Source organism: Mustela putorius, unplaced genomic scaffold, assembly GCF_011764305.1.
Source record: "Mustela putorius furo isolate JIRA1106 unplaced genomic scaffold, ASM1176430v1.1 tig00000127_pilon_pilon_pilon, whole genome shotgun sequence".
In the NCBI taxonomy this organism is placed as follows: Eukaryota; Metazoa; Chordata; class Mammalia; order Carnivora; family Mustelidae; genus Mustela; species Mustela putorius.
The window spans coordinates 6015594-6038906 of record NW_025421288.1 but is presented as its reverse complement, the minus strand read 5'-3'; the positions used below and the strand labels follow the sequence as shown (position 1 = coordinate 6038906).

The 23313-nt window shown below is 48.2% G+C and overlaps 2 protein-coding genes across 5 annotated transcripts in view; one reads left to right on the top strand and one right to left on the bottom strand.

Moving 5' to 3' along the window:
- Positions 1-1270: 1270 nt before the first annotated feature.
- Positions 1271-6720, top strand: MRPL16 (mitochondrial ribosomal protein L16). Its single transcript, XM_004770435.3, has 4 exons — positions 1271-1427; positions 1773-1838; positions 4942-5090; positions 6027-6720. Exons 1-4 carry the CDS (start codon positions 1373-1375, stop codon positions 6510-6512), a joined length of 756 nt encoding a protein of 251 aa, XP_004770492.2. The 5' UTR covers positions 1271-1372; the 3' UTR covers positions 6513-6720.
- Positions 6721-9877: 3157 nt separating this feature from the next.
- The window catches only part of STX3 (syntaxin 3), a 39638-nt gene continuing 26202 nt past the window's right edge, over positions 9878-23313 (bottom strand). The window contains exons 4-11 of one of the 4 annotated variants that reach the window (XM_004770432.3): positions 22044-22118; positions 20850-20917; positions 19104-19212; positions 17956-18029; positions 17635-17769; positions 15591-15701; positions 14008-14121; positions 11549-11769 (exon numbers count right to left, since the gene is read on the bottom strand). In XM_004770432.3, coding sequence (XP_004770489.2) covers positions 14038-14121; positions 15591-15701; positions 17635-17769; positions 17956-18029; positions 19104-19212; positions 20850-20917; positions 22044-22118 — 656 coding nt within the window. In that variant the 3' untranslated portion in view covers positions 11549-11769; positions 14008-14037. Of the gene's footprint in view, positions 11770-14007; positions 14122-15590; positions 15702-17634; positions 17770-17955; positions 18030-19103; positions 19213-20849; positions 20918-22043; positions 22119-23313 lie in introns of all 4 variants that reach the window. The other 3 variants (XM_004770431.3, XM_013044614.2, XM_013044615.2) reach the window with 3 other exon arrangements.

Sequence of the window (23313 nt, the reverse complement as noted above, 5' to 3'; positions counted from 1 at the left end):
ATTACCACATACACTGGGGCTTCAGGCAAAGTGGAGTCAGACACAATCCTGTTCCAACAGCCTCTTATAAACATAATATTGGGTATAATTTCTCTCCTTTCATATTGGCAGAGCTCTAAACAAAGCTATGCAAGACAACTCAGCAAGGATGTGGATAATAAGCACTCTGATACATTGCTGGTGAAGATCATTCCCTCTGGAAATTTCCTTTATCTCTACCCACCCCCCAAGATATATGCTAGCAATTATCATTAGCCCCCTGATCTGCATCTGAAGGGTCACCAAGAGTCATAGAAACCAATCCAGAGAGATTGTACTGACACTTTACTTTCTATCCAAGATAAAATTACACAATATTCAGCCTGAGATTTTTAAATGCCTGAGCACATTCAGGTCTCCCACTTTGGGTGGAAGAGAGTAGGGAAGAGCTCTCTAGAATCTGACACTGGCTTGGGAGTGGGGGACAGTTAAACCTTTTCAGAACTGCTCTACACGGCCGGAAATGGCTAAAATAAAGTCCATTAACTCTTTTTTGAGACAGCTTTTATCAAGAGCGCCTAACGCTGTGGACAGAGAAAGTTCTCCCAGTAACTTTGCAAGCATTAGAGGTTTTAGTTTTTGCCATTTCTGAAATTAATCCTTTGGGAAAGACCATACACAGATGCAGCGTGATTTAAATACAACAGACATCAGTCTCCATTTGTTAATCCCATTTGTGTCCCAGAAACTTGGGAAAAGAGCCTCTCTCAGTCTAAGTATTTAAAGGGTTCAGACCCATGATTTTACCATCATCCTCCCAGAAGAGTCAGGCATGACTTTAACTTGATCATCAAATCTGGATCCAGTCCAGTCCCTCGGGTCCCTGGAGTGACAGACTCAAATTCTGATCTTACCGTTTTCTGCTGTGTGACCCTAAGTGAAATCCTTCGACCCCTGGCACGTTATCTGCACATGGGTGCCATGACGTCATTAGCTCCTGAACTCTGAAGGACACAGGCAATGACAGGGTACTGAACGCCTACCACACTGCCACCGAACACTGACAAGTTCAAGCAATGGTCAGTCAGTGGGCTTTTCCCAATGTCTCTGAGCTTCCCCCACTAAAGAAGCAGCGGAAATCCCCACCCCGCTGCCCGCATCCAGGGAGAGACCCCAAGAGTATACGTATTGAGACTTCCAGAAACCTAAAGCGGCGCTGGGCGTGACTAGCACACGCCGGCGCGGGAACCCGAGCGAGGCGGCCCGGTTTCCTCTGCTTCCGCCGGGATCTCTGCGGGAACGGACCGTTGCGAAAGCAACTTCCGGCCCGACCAGGTCCAGGGAGTCCCTGCGTTCGCGGTGGGAGTCCGGCGGCGGTGGACCCCGCGTGGCCATGTGGCGGCTGCTGGCTCGTGCTGGGGCGCCGCTCCTGCGAGCGCGGGTGTCAGGTCAGGAGGCCCTCGGTCCCTCAGAAGACCTCCCCACCCCCCGTGCGGCGCCTAGCCGGCTCCGCCGACCGCTGCCCCAGAGCTGAGTAGCTGAGTAGGGGCCGCGCTGTCCCCGCCGTGGGGACTCGTGCCGGGGGGCCACGGCCACCTGCGGGGGTCAACGTTCGGAGACCCCTGCTGGCTTCCCCGGGGGCGGGGGGTGGGAATTGGTGCTGGGCCTGTGAGCGCATGTAGCGGAACCCCACGGCCCCCCCTCGGGGCCCTGCGTCAGGACTGACTTGGGTCTGGGTCCGAGCAGGCCCGGGTCTTGTCGCTTCCGGATCTTTCTTTGATTTGCTTTTGTAGATTCTTGGACCGTCCCGCCCGCCAGCGCTGGCCTCAAGACGCTGCTCCCGGTGCCGACTTTTGAGGGTGAGCTTGTGTCCCTTTCGGGTTTGTCTTCTCTGATGGGACCCGAAGAGGGGAGGCGAGAATGAAGGCGGGTCCTGCGTTCCCCCCTCCATTCACTCAGTGAATAACCCTAGAGGGCCTGCTGTGTGCCAGGAAGTGGTGTAAACGGTCGGGATAGAACAGGTGCTGTTACGGCGCGACCGTGTAATGGGGTACCTCCCCTGTGGTACTGTGTGGGGCGGTTCCCCCCAGCGCACCCCTCGTCCCCAGCCAGCGCATATTGCCATCAAATTAGAACTTCTGACGTTCTCCCTAAAGGATGCTACACTATGTAGTCATAGAACTATGGGGAAAGCATTAACTTGTTAAATACAAACGTTAAGGTAAACCACAATTTTGTAAATATAATTTATCATGTCTTTACTGTATTGGAAATCTTAAAGAAAGAAAAACAATTGGAAAAAAAAATATGAAAGTGTCCTTGAGCTCTGAGGATTTTATCTTCTACACATAATTGTGAAACTACTGTATGCTCCAGAAGTTTATGTGGATTTGGAGGGGACAGCATCACTAAATTTCTCTGTAGCTGCTTATAGAAGGTGGAGGAGAGAGCTGCCTGGGTGGCTCAGTTGGTTAAGCAGTTGTCTTCTGCTCAGGTCATGATCTCACCGTCCTGGGATCCAGTCGCACTTCTGGTTCCCTGCTCAGCAGGGAGCCTACTTCTCCCTCTCCTTCTGCCTGCCACTCCCCCTACTTGTGCATGCTCTCTCAAATAAATTAAAATATTTTTTTAAAAAAGAGAAAAAACTGGAGGAGAGCAGGTGGCAGTTTCTAGGTCCGTATTAGCCAATTAATAATTTGGTATTTCCTTGAAGGCCCTTGTTTTATATTTGACTCCATGATAAAGCTGTGCCTGTTTTACCATAGACAGGTTGTTGGTTTTTTTAAAAGATTTTTATTTTTATTCGACAGACAGATCACAAGTAGGCAGAGAGACAGGCAAGAGAGAGAGAGGAGGAGGAAGCAGGCTCCCCGTGGAGCAGAGAGCCCGATCATGACCTGAGCCAAAGGCAGAGACTTTAACCCACTGAGCCACCTAGGCACCGCGCCCCCAGAGACATATTTTAAGTGCCTTTCAAGTTAATAATTTTTTCCCCCAACTTGTCAGAATGTCTGCTATGAAAAAGATGTACCATGTCCAGCCTGCATTTCAATCCATCCACTCTCAACACAGCAAGCTGCTGCACATTGTAGGAAATGCACAGGTGCCAGCATGAAAAGCCCCTGTAGAAATAGAGCATAGATCAAAGGATTCCTAGGTTCTAGGTTTCCTAACAATCTGGCAGAGCAGAACTTAAGTATTTTCATGTACAGTGTAGTATTCTTTCCACCACCCCAATTAACATCCAGAGATGCTGTGCAGTATTTAAGAAAAGAAAAAAAAAATCCATCTGGCTTTGCTGTTTTCACTGGATGGCCTAGACCAGATTATAAAATGTCTCTAGGTCTCAGGTTCCTCTTTTATAAAATGGAGATTTAAAATAGTACTTGCCTAGGGGCACCTGGGTGTCTCAGTGGGTTAAGCCTCTGCCTTCAACTCAGGTCATGATCCCAGCCAGGGTTTTGTGACCGAGCTCCAAATCTGGCTCTCTGCTCAGCGGGGAGCCTGCTTCTCCCTCTCTGCCTGCCTCTCTGCCTACTTGTGATCTCTCTCTGTCAAATAAATTAAAAAAAAAAAAAAAAATAGGGGCTCCTGGGTGGCTCAGTGGGTTAAAGCCTCTGGCTTTGTTTCAGGTCATGGTCCCACGGTCCTGGGATCGAGCCCCATGTTGGGCTCTCCGCTCAGCGGGGTACCTGCTTCCTCCTTTCTCTCTCTCTGCCTGCCTCTCTGCCTACTTGTGATCTCTGTCTAATAAATTAAAAATCTTTAAAAAAAAAAAAGTACTTGCCTCAAGTTCAGTTTCTTGAGCAGGGTGACTGTTAATGTGGATGTGTTTATGCATTCACTTTCTAATAATTCACTGACCTGTACATTTTTTTAAGATTTTATTTATTTATTTGACAGAGAGAGATCACAAGCAGGCAGAGCGGCAGGCAGAGAGAGAGAGGAGGAGGCAGGCTCCCCGCTGAGCAGAGAGCCTGATGTGGGACTCAATCCCAGGACCCTGAGATCATGACCTGAGCCCAAGGCAGTGGCCCAACCCACTGAGCCACCCAGGCGCCCTTCTGATTATTTGTGCCAAACTTCAAAGTTCAAAATTTTAAAAAGGGAAGGCCTAAAAAATTACCACGCCTCTAAAGTGGTTTTAAAGATTATATGAGGGGTGCCTGGGTGTCTTAGTTGTTAAGCATATGCCTTTGGCTTGGGTCATGATCTCAGGGTCCTGGGATCGGGCCCACATCAGGCTCCCTCTTCAGGAAGGAGCCTGCTTCTCCCTCTCCCACTCCCCCTGCTTGTGTTACCTTGCTTGCTATGTCTCTTGCTGTCAAAAAATAATCTTTAAGGGGCACCTGGGTGGCTCAGTGGGTTAAGCCTCTGCCTTTGGCTCAGGTCATGATCTCAGCATCCTGGGATCGAGTCCCGCATGGGGCTCTCTGCTCGGCAGGGAGCCTGCTTCCTCCTCTCTCTCTGTTTGCCTCTCCGCCTACTTGTGATCCCTCTCGGTCAAATAAATAAATAAAATCTTAAAAAATAATAATAATAATTTTTTTAAAAAAAGATTAAATTAGATACTGCACATAAAGCATTCAGTTCAACATCTAGCACTTAGTAAACATTAAAAAAAAAAAAAAGTTAGCCAGTGTTATCTGTGACAGTCTCAATCTCTGTACCTTCCCAGATGGTCTCTTTTCTAGTGTTATGTAGAGTGCATTTCCTTTGAAAGTTGAAACTTCGTTATCTTCAAAGGTTCAGAACCTCTCCATTAATACTTGTCATAATCAAAAGATTCGAGTGTCAATAAAAAAGCAGCCACAGGAAAAACCTAATATACTTTTGAAATTATATTTTTCAGTGGTAACTCTTAAGACTTCCACTTGATTAATATAAATCTTTGTAGGAAGAAATTGGATCCTTGGAGATGTGTGGTTTTATTTCTTCTTGGCTGTCTGTGCTCCTTTTTAGATGTTTCCATTCCTGAAAAGCCCAAGCTTCGATTTATTGAAAGGGTACCACTTGTGCCAAAAGTGAGAAGAGAACCTAAGAATTTGAGGGACATCCGGGGACCTTCTACTGAAGCTACTGAGTTCACAGAAGGCAGTTTTGCAATCTTGGTAAGTGAGTTCAGTGTCAAGCAGCTGCATGATAGAAGCCAGGGATTAGCAAAATCTCATGCTCTTAGAGTTAATTCTCGTCCTTCGTGGGTTTTATTGGAATGGCCACCATTTGCTCTTTAAACTGATGTGCACTACCCAGTGAACAATTGAATTTCTTTTTCATGTCAAGTGAAAATAATACAAAAACAGGAGAAGGCAGGCTACCAAATTGGCCCCTATAATCAGACTATGAAATCCTCACAGGCTTCTGGTGAAAATAAAACTATCCATGACTTAAGATGCAGGACACGATTCCTTCCTAGAGTGGCTTCCATGGAGACTTGATGTCAGTAGCTGCACAAATGGGTGTGGACTAGGACTGATTTCCTATCAGGATGCCAGAGCAATAGTTTACAGTCCTTCCCGCCACCTGCTGATCAGCCCTGGACTGCTTCTCACAGGCCCAAGCCCATACCCTGTCCTTCACTCTCTTCCAGCCATTCTGCCTTCTGCTCACACTCACCAAGCCATTCCTCTTCCTTTAACTTGTTTTTCCTTGGCTGGTACCTACCATCCTGGTCTCAGCTTTATATCACCTCCTCGGGATGCCTGAGTGACTCATTGGTTAAGTATCTGCATTTGGCTTAGGTCATGATCCCAGGATCCTGGGATCATGTCCCTGCTCCCCTTGCTTGTGCTGTGTGCCCCACTTCTCTCTGACAAACAAAATCTTTTAAGTAAATAAATACCAGCTCCTCAAAGAGGCCTTCCCTGGTTATCCATTGAAATGGGTCCACCTTGTTTTCATTTACTTCTGTACCCTAGGCTTTTCTCCATGGTCCTTACCAGAACTTTTTATTTTTTTGTAAATTATTGAAGCCACAGTTACTGTGAAAGAGCACATGCAAGATAACTAAGTCCCCACGTATTTCTAATCCTTTCATCCACTTTTAGGCACTGGGTGGTGGTTACCTCCACTGGGGCCATTTTGAAATGATGCGCCTGACGATCAACCGCTCTATGGACCCCAAGAACATGTTTGCTTTATGGAGAGTACCAGCCCCTTTCAAGCCCATTACCCGCAAGGGTATGGGACAGCGCATGGGGGGAGGCAAAGGTGCCATTGATCACTACGTGACTCCCGTGAAGGCTGGCCGTCTCATAGTAGAAGTGGGTGGGCGTTGTGAATTCAAAGAGGTACAAGGTTTCCTGGACCAGGTTGCCCACAAGTTGCCCTTCCCAGCAAAGGCCGTGAGCCAGGAGACTCTAGAGAAGATGCGGAAAGATCAAGAGGAACGGGAACAGAACAACCAAAACCCCTGGACCTTTGAGCGCATAGCCACTGCCAACATGCTTGGGATACGCAAAGTCCTGAGCCCATATGACTTAACCCAGAAGGGGCGGTACTGGGGAAAGTTCTATATGCCTGAACGTGTGTAGTGAGAATGGGAGACACAAATATACAAAAGCTACCAAAAGAAAATCTACATTTTTATTCCCCTCAGCCTGCCTTTAACAGTCTATGGGTGGCACTGATAATCTAACCCAGGAGCAGTACGAGTAAATGATTTGTGAAAAATTATAGAATATCCATTGATTTTTTTAAGTGCATTATATTTATATAAAATAAAGTCTGAGTATCACCTCAGGATGTAACTTCTCATTGGTCACTCCTAATCCTTAAATGATTACTGAGCCAGCTTCACTGATTGTTAGTGGGTCTAGTTCTCCCCAGCTGTAAGATGTATATCTTCAGGGCTGAAACAAATGCCTCCATCTCCCATCTCTGTATAAGTTGGATTTAACATCTGCCTGGGTTTCCTTGCTGTCCAAGTCTGCTTCACATCACTTCACTTTTACCAAAGAGCTACATTGGTACCTGTTTTCCTCAAACTGAAAGAAATCTGAAGATTTTTGCTTTCACAAAATGGTAATTTTTCACTGTACATTGTTTCAGTTTTAGGAACACTACTTTTGGACACTGGGAGAATTCTGTACCACCTTTTATAGCACAGGAGCTAGTTGCTGTCTTTACTAGTTACAGATGTTTTTGGAAAGCAAAAACACACCAGTCCGTACATTAATTCAACAGATATTTATTTATGCCCAACTACCCATCTCTCAATTTTAGAAGACAAAGGGGAATGTTGGACAATATGATAAGGAACATACCCTTGCCTTTTAACACAAGTAAGTGATAAAAGTTGAAGTTGGCCTTTCCTAGGTCTGAAACTCCGAGGAGGGCATGTATTTGGCTCTACCTTTGTGGCCCCACAGGTTCTAGGACAGTGCGGTGCCGCACAGCACTCAACTAGTTACTGTTGGATGAATAAAGGCCCCATGTATCTCAAATCCCCATGGCTCCACCTTCCTGTCTGGTCTGTAACAAGATTCATCTCTTCCAGAACTACCCAGCAGGTTTCTATCCCCTATTCAAACTGAAAGAAATACAAATGGACAGAAATCGTACACCATTTGCTTTTGAAAATGGGTAGAAAGAGCACACTGACTTGAAACGTCAGCTTTTTTTTTTAAATCCCGCTTTCTTAAAAAAGACGTGTGGCAAAGAATAATCTTTCAAAAGTGCAATTATATCTAAACAGTTACATGGTCCTCAAGAGTTGCACAAGGTGGTGGTTAATGTATTTGTAGTGAAGCTCTTGTAATATAATTACTAAATTGCATTAGAACACATCTGAACTTTGAATTGTTCAGGATAGTTTTAGGCACACTGCTGGCCAAGAAAATTCAGTTTCACCTAGCAACATGAACCATGTAAGAAACGATGCAAGTGGTAGCTGCCTGTCACTTTTCTGACCTGACCTCTCCTCTCTGTTACAGTTCATAGAGCATGGTCCTGATGCTTGTTGGGAGTTCAGTCATGGTATAAACCTGTTTCTTTTGTTTGGGAGCCACAATCCTGGGACCAGCAGTCTTTGAGAGTGAGAGACTGTCAACTCCCATCGCCATTCATAAAAGACCATGTCACAGTAGTGGGAAGCCTGTCATGTATTTGCATAAGTGAATCAGCCCCTTCACAGGTATTTGCACACAGCCTCTCATACTAACAAACCCACTTACCACTGATGCCTTAAAAGGTTTCAAAGTAAAACCCACGGACTCAACCGTGAGCAGAAATCAGAGCTTAATTACAGCTAATTAAGTCAACCCATCCTTGAACATCTGGAAGTGGCAAGCACTGTACTAAGGACTGGGGACGCAGCTGTGAGCAAGACATGCGTGGCACCTGTGGTTAGACCATCTTCACTTTAGACTATCAGACCCTGAAGAAGGAAGTAGATGGAGCGTTGGTCGAAGGTGAGACCTAGAAGAACCTGAAGACCAGACGTAACAGGCCTGGTATTGGTCAGAGAAAATTAAATGCTGATGAGCTGGATGTGCTCCAATACCTGCCTGGCTCTGTTTTATTTCCCCAACAAGCACGTGTTCTCTACCCCTCAGCCTCTCCTTGACACCACCTTCCTAACCAGCTCGTGTTCCTTCAGCCCTGCCCCCCCCCAATCCCACACTGTCCTAAGTCTACCTTTGCATAACTTTTAAGAGGTGGTTGATGGAGACCCTATGTCATAGGTTTCACAGTGGAAAGGAGTAGCTGTTGAGGAATCTGCAGTGGAGAAGTGATGGCACCACAGAAAGTGGAAGGAGGATTAAAAGTGCCGGCCGAGGCTCCATCGGTGAGGACTACAAGGGGTAATGGAAGGGGAAGAAAATCACAGGTTATACAACAGGAGGTTTGAATCCAGGATCACCAAGTGCTTCCTCTGCAGGGGCAAAGAGTCTACTCGGCAAGTCTGCACTAACGGTCCTAACCCTCAAAGAGAGGACATTAATTTACTCTGGGGTTACTGGCTGGCGCTCTCCTACTAAAGAGGGGTGCTTCCAGTGCAAGAACTAATTCTTTCTCCTTTAGCCATTCCCAGACACCACCACCCAAATTTTGCTGCTGGAAGTCAACATCCTTCTATAAATCATTCTAAACAGAGCAGACTGCCCCCTGCCTCCCCATCTATGGCCAACTCGTTATTCATCCGTACTTCTCTATGAAACCTTTTTTCATAGTTCTCTCCAGCCTTTTTCTAGTCTAATACCTGTTCCCTCCCAAATCTGGGGAACCAGCGACAAGTGCTTTTAAGCATGTAAGAGTTTCAAGTAAGTGAAAGAAAAAAATCATCTCCCCACAAATGGCTCACCTTTTTCAGGCAAATATGCCCCCAATGGTAGAAGCTAAGATGATCGCAAGGATAATACAGCAGATCATGATCATGATCTTCTTCTGCTCATCCAGACAAGGAAAGAAAAAGCATGTGAGAAGCAGCATCACTGCGCAGAGTTGCAGGGGAAGGAAGGCGAAAGTGGATCCAGACACGGAGGAAGACGTGAAGGGAAAGGGTGATGGATCTGGCTTCAAGAACCCAGGATGTTACTAGAAGCGATGCTTTCAGGCAAGAGATTCAAAATGAGATCAACAGCAGTCTCTGAGGATGTTCAGTATGTTGTTCTGCTTTCTGGTTCCCACCACACCAGAGCTACCCCATCTCCTCCTAGAGACAGATACTCCTGATGAGTCAACTGAATTCTTAGGGAGACCACCTTAAACCTGAAACTCAAATATAGTTAAACCATATTCTTGAGAGTTAACGCATTTTCAAAAATTAGAACTTTTGATCCATGCAGTCTGGCACATGGATAAAAAGCACTGTTAACCCTTGTTTCCAAAACCTAAACAAAAACCACCACATGGTGGCACCCAACCACTATTTTGTAGGGAAATAGAGCAAGAACTGTTTCACGATCAATATAAAGTCATTTATTTTTAAATTATCAATAAAATAATCAAGTTTACATTTAAAAAACACAAATGACAAAAAAAAAAACCTTCACTTATTGTATTCCAAACTAAGCCCCAGGGCTCAGCAAAGGCCTATGGTTAAGAGCTTGTCTTCCCTCGTTGCTGGAGCCAGTCCACTGTCTGACTTCATAGCCATGGGAAGAGGGCATCCCTTTGGCTCTGTCGGAGTGCTGAGCAACGACGGAGTACATAGCCTTTGCAAAGGAAGCCCAGGGCAGTGCCTGGATTAGGTGCTCACTCTATCCTAGAGTGTCGAAGTTCAATTATACATCAGGGAGACTGGCAGGGAATCTAAGGGGCTCACCACTGGGTCACCATAGTCACTACACTTGAAATCATTTCCTGGCTGTTGCTTCCTCCATGATAAGAATTGGGGAGGAGACAAAGAACCTGTCAAGCTCATTTACCTGGTAGCAATACCAGCTACTCAGTAGTCCCCGGTCTCCCCCAGCTGACTCAGCCCTGGAGACAGGATCATCCTAAAGGCCCCAGGAATGATCTAAGATTGCTGTGGGATACTCCCAGGACAAGCCTCACCTATGCAGCAGCAAGGAGAGGTGCCAAAACTTGTCATAGCTGTATGCTAAGCAGAAAAACTTAGTGGGATCAGTGTAGTCCTAACCCCAAAGATCTATGATCGTCCCAGCACTCATCCAGAAAACAAGGTTTCTCAATGACACAGGAAGATCCTATTTCTGCTGTGATTCATTTGCAAATAAGCAAATGTCTTACCTAATTTTTAGCTCAGCCCAAAGTTTTTGTTTTTTGATGTTATAATATTCTCCATTTCTAGTTTCCTACTTCCTGAGAGAGGCAAATATATATGTACGTCTCACACACGATTATAAAAGTACATCTGGAACATATGAAATGAGTGACTGAACACTCGCACCAATCTAAGCATTTCCAGAGCCTCAGACTCAAGCACCTTGTCCCTGGCCCAATTTTAAGTGCCTGATTATTTCTGGCCTCAAGGCAGTGGCTTCACAAAGCATTGCTCCAAAGGAGAACAGCCGGTTTCCAAGACTCAGAGAGGCAAACAAATATCTCATACCTTCAGCCTTTACAAATGATAACGTCAGACAACCGTATCATCCTGGTGCCTCCTTGAGTAAACATGAGAGAACACAACATAAAGACTGAAGTTGGCCATGAAGCTGAACATACCAAGAGCTTAATTTAAGATTGAACTTCAAACAAGTCAGCTGCTAAGACCAAAGTGACACCTGCCAGTTCCACATATTTTCAAGACATAGGGACAACAAACTATGAGGACCAAGACCCTGCCAAGTACAAGGCTCGAGCTGAGCCTTACTGTCACCACACTTGGAAGGGAAGAATCCCTTTGTGTTGTTAAAGATACCCCTTAAAAAATACGTTGCAATTTCTGGGAGAAGAATACTCCATGAGGTAGAAAATACAGCACCCTGGGAAGGTTTGGAATCGGCTTTCCAAGGCGCAAGGCTTACTTTGACACATTCAGAGGGAACAAAGAAAAGCTGGGTTGGTTCAAACTGTCCGGGAGAGAAGGTACTTCAGAGTTGGTGGGGCAGGAGAAGGTTCTGAGAACTCAGGGTTACATCAGGCAGATTAGCTTCCTCCGGGGCTAAGTTGTTTGCTGGGTCAGGTCCAAGGACGGTTACAAGGAAACAAAGGAACAGGTCCCACTCTCTCTCAGGAAAGCCATTCAAACTCCGTTCCCATCTGAAGACAAGGGTGGCCACACCAGGCTGGAGTGAAATCGGGTTCTAAGAGAGGCACAGGAAGGAGTTGCTGATCAGTGCACAGAATGATGGTGGAGAGCAACATTAACACTTAGTCACAAACCTAGAAGGTGGAGACAGAAGATCAGACGTCACCGCAAAAAAGGAAAGTGATAGAGAAGTCAACACTAAACCTGAGAAATCCTACAGACAAACCCAAGACAGGACGGGATATGGGATCCGGAACTAAATATCCTGCTGTGACAGAAACAAAAAGCTGTATTATGAGAGGGGGGAAAAAAAGTCCCTGGACTTCTTGTAATCCTTCCACACAGGCTGTCACATCAGCGGGAGGCAGTCACTGCACAAAAGCACCTGTTCTCTCTACAGGGTCCTCATCAGCGCTTTTCAAATACAAGCTGCAGAACTGGAATCTTCTGCTCCATTACTCCTCTGCTCCACACTTCTCTTACACCGTGAAAAGAATAAAGAGAAGTTCAGAGGTCATCACGGCTGCTCCTCTTAAATGGCTGGGTAAGCCTGGACAAGTTTCTTGACTTCACTGAGCTTCAGAGTTTCCCATCTGAAAACAGGGACCATGTTACTATCTTAGAATAGTACCTGGCACACAACTAGAGAGTCAAAGGTAGGCTGTCTTCCCTCCCTCCTGTTCAGAGACCTCGTCCTCAGGCCACGTGGGAGGGACAGGTGGGTCCAGACCTAAAAGGAGCAACCAGTCGTGACTTCATGGACATGGAACACACTACAGTAAATTCAACACTGCTCAGCGAGAGGCAGCCTCTTGGACATCAGGTAAGTCAACTAAAAACAATACATTCATTAGTCTCCTCATTTAAAAAAGGGATTCATTTACATTCTCAAGAAGAAATTGTTGTTCAGTGCTCTAATTATCTGACTTTGAGACCCTCTGGCTCACAGGAGCAGGAAGAAGGAAGAGGCACACAGAAGCTAAAATGAAAAGAAGGATCAGGTCTGGGCACCAACATGGAAGTAATGTGACGAGTACTGAAGACATTTGTATCTATTACCTCAGCAATCCTAATTCTCTAATTTCATAATAAAGAGAAAATAAAAATGAGAAAAATATAGATTAGTCACACCATTCATTATAGTAACATTGTAATCGCAAAACTCCAACTTTGGGGAAGTATTAAATAATTCAGAGTATACTCACAATCTTGCATTGGAAATTAGATTCACCAAGAGATTTTAGTGATGTGGAATGACACACAGGATTTTTGGACTGGGTCTAAAACCACTGATATACTCTGAAGTCTGTGGACCATGTGTGAGTGTGTGAGCATGCCACAAGGTCATCAACAATAATATTAAAAATTAATTCTGTTTACAGTTTCTGTTTTAGAAGTTTTTGTTAACATTACATCCTATACTTTATCCAGAAAAGTAATATTTAGGAAGTTACAAGTGTGTTAACAGGGACAATTAGGTCATTCCCATCACGCTGCTATGCCCATGAAGCCCTGATTCAGTGGTCAGCTCTATTCTTTTCACCAGATTTTAAAGAAATCGATAACCTAAATTTTAAACTCGCTCTCCTCCAAGGTTCTCTAGACTTTGTAGACAATGATAAATGGCTACCTGATTTCACAAAGAGAAGCTAAGACGTAAGAAAGAACTCTCCTGAACCCCCCATCAGCTGTGTGTTCAAACTTGCCCTTTGACTTAAGATCTCTTTATAAGCCTGAGTGTCTTTGTCTGTAAAATATGGTAAACGACAGTACCTACCTCCAGAAGGTGTTGTGGGGATTCAAGGACGTGTGTATGAGGTGTTCAGTACATGGTCCGGCATGACTCAACACTCAAAAACGTTAACTGCTTTATCATTCAAGATCCAACCCATCAGCCACAAACAAAACCGCGCCACCCCACACCCCAACCCAGAGCTTTCTTGACACTAAAAAGGATATGGAAAGCAAAGCCCAACATCCATCAAAGTCAGCAAGAATTCAGAAGATGAACCCCAGACCCAGGACACAGATTGTTCCCAATTAGGAGCATGCTTCCTGAGCGAAAGGAGCAAAAATGTGGTGCTCAGGTGTGTCAGGAAAGGTGGCGAAACATGGTGTAAGAAAAAGGGCTGGGACAGAGTCCCCAGGAGAGGAACCAATGGGAGCCTGGCCCAGAAGAGAAGTTTCTCCAGGGCTAGAAGCCCAGAGGAGTATTTTAAGGAGATGAAAGAAGGCACAGGCGATGGAAAGTCCGAGCAAGCTCTGTGAATCCAAGGACAATCACAAAAGAAGAGCACTGCCATGCGAAACCCCAGGCCAATTTCTCAAGAGAAAGCCAATCCAGAATCCCCAAGAACCTTCCATTTACTTACATTTCAGTGCAGCAGCCACTCGGGCCACCATTACTTCAGCCCAACGGAAAGTCCAATAATCAATGCTAAAATGCCCAGCAACACCACTACTACCACAATGATAATTATCAATTTCTGGAGAGGATAAGAGAAACAAAACAAACCATCATTAGAAACAACCAAATAACAATTCATCCAAAACCCAACCCCTCTCACCTCCACACTGAAAGACTCTTATCAACCCAAAAAAGACTATAGCTCTACATTAAGACATTCTACTAGGATATTTTACATATCTTAAGTGACTTCCTGGCTCGCAAGGCCAGCAAATGGAAATACGGAGCTTCTGTTGACTCTTAGCTCACACTTCAGTCTTGTGTGCATGCACAGATTTAAAAAACCACCATCACAGGATCTCTTAGCAACAACCGGCCATGGTATCAAGGGACCAATTTTTCCTGTTCAAAAAGAAGTGTATATTTTCAAATAGCTCTAATTTCAAACTTCTGTCTCTCCCCTAAAGCACACGCCCACCCATCAGACCCAGTCCAGGGACTAGGGAACAGAAAGCGGGACTGCGGTCCGGTTGTGAGCCAGCCTGGATTCATCAGGTAAAATAACTTCCCAACTCCTTGAATCCCTGCACAAGCAATGGGTGAAGCAGAAGAAAAAGAACTGAAGAACGAAAGTATCAGAGCCCAGGAGAAGTAGTCAGAAAAGAAGAGTCTAAAAAGTGCAAGCCACCAGAGCTGGCTACCCCAGTGGGCAGAGAAGCTTCGAAGTCCTCAAGCAACAGGGGCAGCGGAAGAGGGTAAATAATGCTGGTACAGTGGAAAGCGCGTGACTGGAACCTGAACCGGAATCCCACTCCTATACTACTCGGTACCATGAAGCCAATTACGGAACTTCTGACCCTCCACTGTTTCACCTGTAAGTAGGAATAACAGGTGTTCCGTAACATAGGAGGTCATGTTGCACGGACATCAGCACAGCACGGGGTTCACAGCAGAGAAAAGAGGGCTGGGCCTGGTTAATGGAATGGAGGAGAGTGAACAGGTTTCTGAAGAACAGAGGAGTCAAGTGTGACATCTGAAAGGATCATGAGCTCTGTGCAGGAGAAGACTAGCAATGACACTGGGCAACGCATCCACCCTGCAGAACTGCCTTCAAGTGTGGGTTCCTGGGTAGAGAACATGTGAGCCAGATCCATGCAAGGCACGCCAGGGAAGGAAGGAGCTACTCTCTGGGAAAGGCTGACACGGGTGTTGGGATGAAGCCGGGACAGAGAGAAAAAGCATGGGCTTAAGGACACGGGTGGGAAGGACCAGAGAGAGGAGGAGCAAGCCGGACCCGTGGAGACTGAGGCGCTCACCCTCCGAGCTTCACTCTGATACTTGACAGCCTTTTTGGTATCCGCCACGGCCCGCTCCACAAAGCCTACTGACTGGTCCATGTTGTTCTCGATACGGTCAATCATGGCTCCCTTTGCCCGGATGCAAGAGGTGGTGGCAGCAGAAAAGGAGACAGGCAGAGGGAAGAGAGAAAGAGCGAGAGAGAGCAAGCAGAATGGACTCTCTTCTCTGAAGGCAGCTGGAGAGTCTCACCTTCCGGGCCTGACCCTGGTACTTCACAGCTCTTTTAGTTTCTTCCCGTGCCTTCTCCACATGGTCCACTGTGTGCATGACATTCAGCTCTATGTTATCTAGCATCTCACCCTGCAAAGGACAGACACAAGTTACACCCCATAAACCTGCCCCAGGACAGTCAGAGCTCACTGGGGACAGGGCTTTCTGTTATAATCCCCAGTGCAAAGAGGAGCATGGGGAAGTCCTTTGTGGGGCACACGTTCCATCTTCCATGGGATTACCTATGGCCCCCCCAGTCCTTGGTGGTGGTCACTCACACAAGCAACCCTCAGTACCACTTCTCTGGGGACAGGCACTGCAGGGGACACTTGGAGCACACTGTCAAGATGCCTGGTAAATACGTGTTCTAAGACTGATCCCACCACCACTGTTCTGTTTTTAATTAAGCATGAGGAGAGAAACCAAAATAAGAGTATCTTAGGGCATAACTGGGATGCTGGCCTCTTCCTGGTCGTGCAGACCTGAACCAAGTTCATCTGGCCTGAGGCAAGTGTGTGGACTTGTGCTTCGGAACAGTGCTAGCAAACGGGAGCTATAAACACCCATGGTTGGGAACATTCGCTTTCTCCAAGAGATACTCCCAAGCCCCTAACTGACAGGCACGGGCTTTACCTAAGCTATCTGGTTACATCTTATATCTATGAGGTTATTAAGAGACAACAGTCTCTTGGTGAGGTTCCCAACCATCTCCCGGCGATTACTTCCTGACACAAAAGTCTGGTCACTCCAATGAATTCTGAGCATCTTAGGATGGCAACAACCCTCCCCTACCAAGACCTGCCTCGACCCAACCCGTTGCTTGACGACACTCTGTAAACAGAGAAAGGCACTTACCAACACCGACTCTCAAACCAAGTCCTCAGCAAGGCCGCGAGGAGAGAAAAAAAGAAGAGCAGGGAAGAGGGCACTTAAGGAATGGTCCGAAAGGCCAGAAGGGGACAGAGGAAAGGCAGCCGGGCCCTGAGCAGGGGACAGCTGTCAGAAACTAGCCAAGCAGTGCTCAGGCTTCAGTTAGGTTTTGCAGCCCCTCCATAAGGAGCAGTTTTCAGTCCTTCCCAGGCGGCAGAGCGACCAGGGGGTTCATGGTAACGGTGGCACACATGGACACCAAGGCATCTCTGACTGCGTCTTAAGGACCAGTGGCCGCCAGCACCACGTACAGGTGACAGGGACGCACGGCCTTGAGCGAGCAGCCCAGGGACAAAATAAGCTGTCAAACCATGGGTGTTCCGAGTGTTCCCATAAATATTATTCTACTATTCCTCCCTCCCTTTTGTTATCTGCTCTTGTTCCTTAGCAAAAAGTGCCAAAATTTTGGGGAAAACACACAGAAGATAAAACAAAAATGGGGAAAAAATTAAAGCCTCTGGGAAAGCTAACTTTTCACCATGAACTGGGGAAATGATCCTGTCTTTGGTGTCACCCATGAAATAGTTCCCATCAGGAGGCCGCTTTAAGGCAACCCCATTATGAACCCACATCCCAGGACGCCTGGGTGGCTCAGTGGGTTAAGCCACTGCCTTCGGCTCAGGTCATGACCTCAGGGTCCTGGGATCGAGTCCCGCATCGGGCTCTCTGCTCAGCAGGGAGCCTGCTTCCCTCTCTCTCCCTCTGCCTGCCTCTCCGTCTACTTGTGATTTCTCTCTGTCAAATAAATAAATAAAACCTTTAAAAAAAAAAAAAAAAAAAAAGAACCCACATCCCCAGGTAAAAGGGCACAAGAGGTGCTGAGACAGTAGGAGGCAATACTTGACCAAGCGCATCGAACCCCACAGTAGGCAGAAGTGAGGCCGACGAAGTGGGCAAGAGGACGAGGCTGAGACGGACGCAGGAGGGCGTTCCTTTCCAGGACACTGGGATCCTGTTACCCCATGTGAAGATTCCCGAAGATTCCCCCACCGCACCTCACCTGACTCCAGTCCACCCTTCTCAGGAGCGCGCCCTTCTCAGCAGGACCTGAGCTTTCCTCCCTCTGCCCAGGGTGGTGCCCACGGCCGGTTACCTGATTCTCCACCAGCATGGCGATGTCCATAAACATGTCATGAAGCTCCTTGATGCTGCTCTCCAGCCTCACGATGTCCTTGTGCCGCCCTTCGATCTCACTGAGGGCTTGCTTGGAAATCTGAGAGTCGATGATCTACAACAGGCCACACAAAGACCATGAGCCAGCACCCCTGCCACAGCCCCCACCCCCACTCCAGCCAAGCCCGCTGCCTCCCTGCCTCCCTGCCCCTGCAGCCCCGCCCTCACCGACCACACACAGCTCCACAGCAGCCTCCAGTCTCCACGACAGGGACTTGCATCCCAGCTCCTGGACACTCACCCCAGAAGTGAAGATGGCAGGGTTCCCACTCTCCAGCATCTCCTCCAGCTCCTCATCTGTGGTCTTTTTGCCAGCTTTAAAACGAAAGAAGTAGAGCATCAAATACAAGATCAAAGCACACCAATTCAAAGTTCCCTGAAAAGGGTGCCTGGGTGGCTCAGTCAGTTAAGCACTGGCTATCAACTCGGGTCATGATCCCAGGGTCCTGGGCTCGAGCCCCACATCCTGAGCTCCCTGCTCAGCGAAGAGTCTGCTTCTCCCTCTCCCAGCCTGTGCTTACTCATGCTCTCTGTTACTATCTCTGCTTCTCTCAAACAAATAAAATCTTAAAAAAAAAAAAAGTCTCTGGAACTTTTACCATGTGGGAACACGGTAACTTCACTCTAAAGACAGTGGCCTCTATAACACACCCCTGAGAGCCCCCGATGCGTCTTGCTTCCTTCTGATTTCTCCCCTAATCCAGTGCACCCTTAGCATGACACGCAGTTACTTCCTGAAGCACGAGTCTGACCACATCCCTTCCTGCTCAGAGAGCTGACCGGCCCATGCACTGTGCCTCGGAGGATCGGGAGCCAGTTCCCAGGCGAGCCCACCCTCCTCCACCGAACCCCACACTGCTCTTCCCAAGGGCTCCCTCTTCCCAGGCTGCACAGGGGCAGCACTCCCAGACACACTCGCGTGTCTCTGACCACGTGCTGCTTCACACACTTCCTCCACTTAGAGCCCTTGGCACCCTGCAGCGCCCCGAGTCCCTGAATGTCATGTCATGTCCGTCACATCTGTCACGTTCCTCACAGCACCTGGCACCATACTATCATCTCATAAATGTTCTCTGCTGTCAAAGACACAACAAAAAGACATCACAGGTCCCCAGGACAGCAACTGTCAGCAGGCGCCTCCCCTCCGTGTGAGGAAATGCTGGCACCCCCAGGAACCAAACAACCCGGGCCCACAAGCATCGCGCCACCCTCAGCCACGACGGGCATCAGACACGCCGGTGACCGAAGGCCTCTCCTGAGCTCGGGTGCGAATGCAGGCAGAAGGCCAAGCGGGGGGCTGCCGCTCGCTCTCCCAGTTCTCCCAACTTGGGACAGACAGCCCAGGGCAGGGAAAGGCACAGGGGCGTGCGCCAAACTTCACACACGTACTGATTTCAAGCTGCCGCTGGATTCGCCCTTTACTGCGTTCGCGGAAGTCCACCTGAGCCTCGTTGTATCTGGTCATCACCTCCACAAACTTCCGGGACAGGACGGAGTGCTGTGGGAACCATCCGAATGCAGTGAGCCCCCGGGAGCAGAAGGCCGGGGAGCCCTCAATGTCAGAGAGCCCGCGCCCCTCGCCCCACACGGCCCAGTCTGTGGCAGCGCTGCACTTGGAAGGGAAGACCAGGTATGAGACTCAGCGTTCCGCTTTCCTAACTTCACACCATCAGGAGAGTCTGCTGACCTTTCCAAGGCATGTGTCCAGTATCTGTCTGCTGACCTCACGTGGTAATCCTGAGGCCAAAGGAGAGCCCTGCATCCACACGACTAGCTGCCTTTTTCTGGCACAACCTTTGGCTTGCTTTCTAAAGCTGCCAGACTCCCTTCCAAATCCAAAACGTGCCAAAATTCTTGAGTTCTTACCCAACCTGCCCTCCCTATCTTCCCCTGCCTATAACGCAATGCATTCGCTCAACAGCCCCCTGTGCCTGTGTTCCAGTCTTCACCATGATTTCTACTCCTTGCCCACCTCTCCACATCAAGGCCTACTGGCTTCACCCTTGCAAAATCACCAGTATTTGCAGCACGCACATTCAAACCAAAGTCACTGCAGAAGCCCAGCAAGAGACACCTGCCTCTCAGCCCTCCCATACTCTGGTCCCACTTTCGGGAGGCTCCCAGACTGTCTCCTAACAGAATACAAGCTGAAGGAAATGGACACAGGCTATCTGGTTCCCCAGACAGGTATTCAGAGATCTCTGAAATACAGCACTAAGTTCTTGATAAAAACTCAACAGCCACGGGGCACCTGGATGGCTCAGTGGATTAAGCCTCTGCCTTCGGCTCAGGTCATGATCTCAGGGTCTTGGAATCAAGCCCTGCATCGGGCTCCCTGCTCAGCAGGAAGCCTGCTTCCCCCTCTCTCTCTGCCTGCTTCTCTGCCTACTTGTCATCTCTGTCTATCAAATAAATAAATAAATAAATAAATAAAACCAAACCTCAACAGCCACAAGCCCACAACTAACTTTTCTCTCCAGACAGGCTGTTCTCTCCATGCCTGCCCCTCACCCCTGCCCCACCCCCATCACTACCACAACTGCTACTAACATAACCACCACTCCTGTCCCCACGCCTCTTAAAGGAACCTCTCTACCCCTGAGCCACGTTGCCACTCTTGCCCACCCAAGGCCCAGCCCCCTCTGACCGCCCCCAACTCTGCCCGAGCTCTGTGAATGCTGAGAGCACTGTGCACGTCACTGAGTCTTCCCACCACTCTGCTGGGTCCTATGTGACAGCCTCCTCATGCCACTTGAACGTGACTGACAGTTCTCTGAGGACACGGATCATATCTTTGATCACCACCAGAGAGCCTAACTCCAAACTGGACAACTAATGACCATAATCTTCAGAGAGAAAACCTCCATGCCCTCAGGAGGCGAATAATTCTGCAGCTGTGCCCAGGGGGACCCTCAGAAGTTCTCTAAGGGCCTCCTTAGAGAAGCCCGGGTGGCAGAGCGGCCACAAGGCCTGGCCTCTGGCCCCTCTCCTGCTTCAGCCTGGGCAGCAATCCTTTACCAGTTCTTCCAAATGAGTCCAAACAAGAACTGTACTTGGGGTGGGGGGGGAGGCTCCACAGCTAAGAATGACAACAACAAAGTTAAGACTGGATGAAATGATCAGGGAACATCTTACCTGGGATTTCCGAATCCGAAGGTCTGCGGACGACCGGACCTCATCTTCCTCAATGTGCCTCTCCATACCTGAGGAGCACAGCAAGCTTACTCTGGCAACATCATCGCTGCTCTCCTCCAAGACGCATAGCTCAGTGCAAGGCTCCCGCACCCCCTCTCACACCCAGCCCGCGGATGTAGACACAACAGGCATCCACCATCCCAACATACCAGCTCACCAGGGAGCCACAGGCCTCACGTCCCACACCCATTACTGGACCAGGTCTTGTCTGACTGTACCGTGGCCCAGCTAACAGCAAGAGTCTCTGTCAGCAGGAGGCTCAGGCTCAAATCCTTGCCCTGCCACTCGACAGCTGTGTGACTCTGGGAAGGCCATGTCACCTTAGTGTTCCTGTCCTCTCGTGTGCAGAACGGAGGAAGGAAGCACCTCCCCCACCCAGCGGGCAGTGGATAAGAACACACAGGGCTCTGCACACTCTCCCAGCTACTACTGGAAGCTGCCCCTAGCCACCTCCCCCTCTGCCCAAGAAAACAGGGACTGTGATTCATTTGGGGGGAAGAAATGCTAAGTGCTGCCTCCACTCCCTGACCAACAGCCTGCATTCCCAAAACAACGGGGCAAAAGTGCAGCTGGAAGAAAGGGACCTTTCTGGCCCCAGGGGTACCCCATCTGTGACCGGGGTCTCACTGAACAAAGGTCTAAACTGAAGCGGTGGAGACCTGGCCCTCCAAGAAATGACTGCACACTGAATAATAACATGTTCTGCATCCAGACAGCTCCAGCATTTCTGCCCACAGGGATGCAGACGCTGGGAAATAGGACGAGTAAGAGAAAAGTCAAGAGACTAAGTTAAAGCACCAAGTCACGTAACAACTCAGCAGCCGGCAGCACACTTCAGTTCTGCACTCTCTCGACTGCCGTCCTGCTTCCAGGACAGGCAAACTTTCAGGGGCAGTGCCCAAACCGCAAGGAAAGATGGGACGAGTGTATCATCTGGATGTGTTTCGTCCCGAAAAGCTGGGTCCGCAGATGTGAGGGGCTGGTGCTGGGCCCTGCAACGTGAGGGGGTGGTGCTGGGCCCCAGGGAAGTGAGGGGGTGGTGCTGGGCCCCGTGGATGTGAGGGGGTGGTGCTGGGCCCCGCGGAAGTGAGGGGGTCGTGTTGGCCTGGCTTGTTCCCTTTGCTCCCTTCATACTCTTCAGTTTGTTCCGGACGTTGTTGGCCCTTTTCTTGATCTCGGTCGTGAGCTGCTCTAGGTCATCCTTGGTTTCTGGGTAAACAAAGGCAAGCAGAATCAGTAAGACTAATTGCTTTGTGAGCCTCACCAATCAAGGGGAGGTGGGAGCTTTCTCAGGCTCCCACCCCCAGCAGTATTTATCCTGGGATGCTCCCAGGCATCTGTCCTTAGAATCACAGACAGCTCACTTAAAAGGCACTTTTCCAGGCACCCTGGTCCCAGACCTACAGAATTAAAACCCCCACAGCTGGAGCCCTACAGGCTGTCTTTTAACAAACTTTCCCAATGCTTATTGCAGCAATGTCAACAGCCAAAATATGGAAAGAGCACAGATGTCCACTGACGGATGAATGGATAAAGATGTGGGGTGCGCGTGCGTTCATGTGCGCGCATGCACACACACACACACACACACACAATGGAATATTACTTGAATCAAAAAAAATGAAAGCTTGCCATTTGCAACAACATGGATGGATCTAAACAGTATTATCCTAAGCAAAATAAGTGAGTCAGAGAACGACAAATACCATGTGATTTTACTCATATGTGGAATTTCAGAAACAAAACAGATGAGCATGGGGAGGGGGAAGGGAAGGAAAAGAAAGATAAAAACAGAGAAAGAGGCAAACCATAAGAGACTCTTGACTCTAGGGAACAAACTGAGGGTTGCTGGAGGGGAGGGAAGGAAGGCCCTTGATGTAATGAGCACTGGGTATTATATGCAACCAATGATCACTGACCTCCACCGGAGCCTCACAATATACTACATGTTAACTAACTTTAATTAAGTTGAATTTTTAAAAAAAGCTTTCCCAAGTACTCTCCAGCACACAAAATTAAATTATGAGAAAATCATCTGGTTTACCACGATGGCTTCAACTCAAAGGTAAGAGAGAGTTTCATGGGATTCAGGCAAATATTTATGACATACCTACCACGGTGCACAATGCTGTTCTAGGATCTATGGAGCAAAGTAAGCACTGGCCAGGACTATTCATTCAGAAACCATGTTTCAGCCCCTGCTACAAGCTTGGACCTGAGCTAGACACCAAGCCTTCAGAGAGAAGACAGAGATCCTGCCTCCAGGGGCTCAGGGTCTACTAAGGGACAAGGGACAAATCAATCTGTTGTTCTCATGTGCAGTGTGGAGTAAGGTGTGAGTTCTGGTCAAGGTGTGCACAGGACGGTGATGAAGAGGCTTGTAGCACAGCCTGGAGGGATCTGG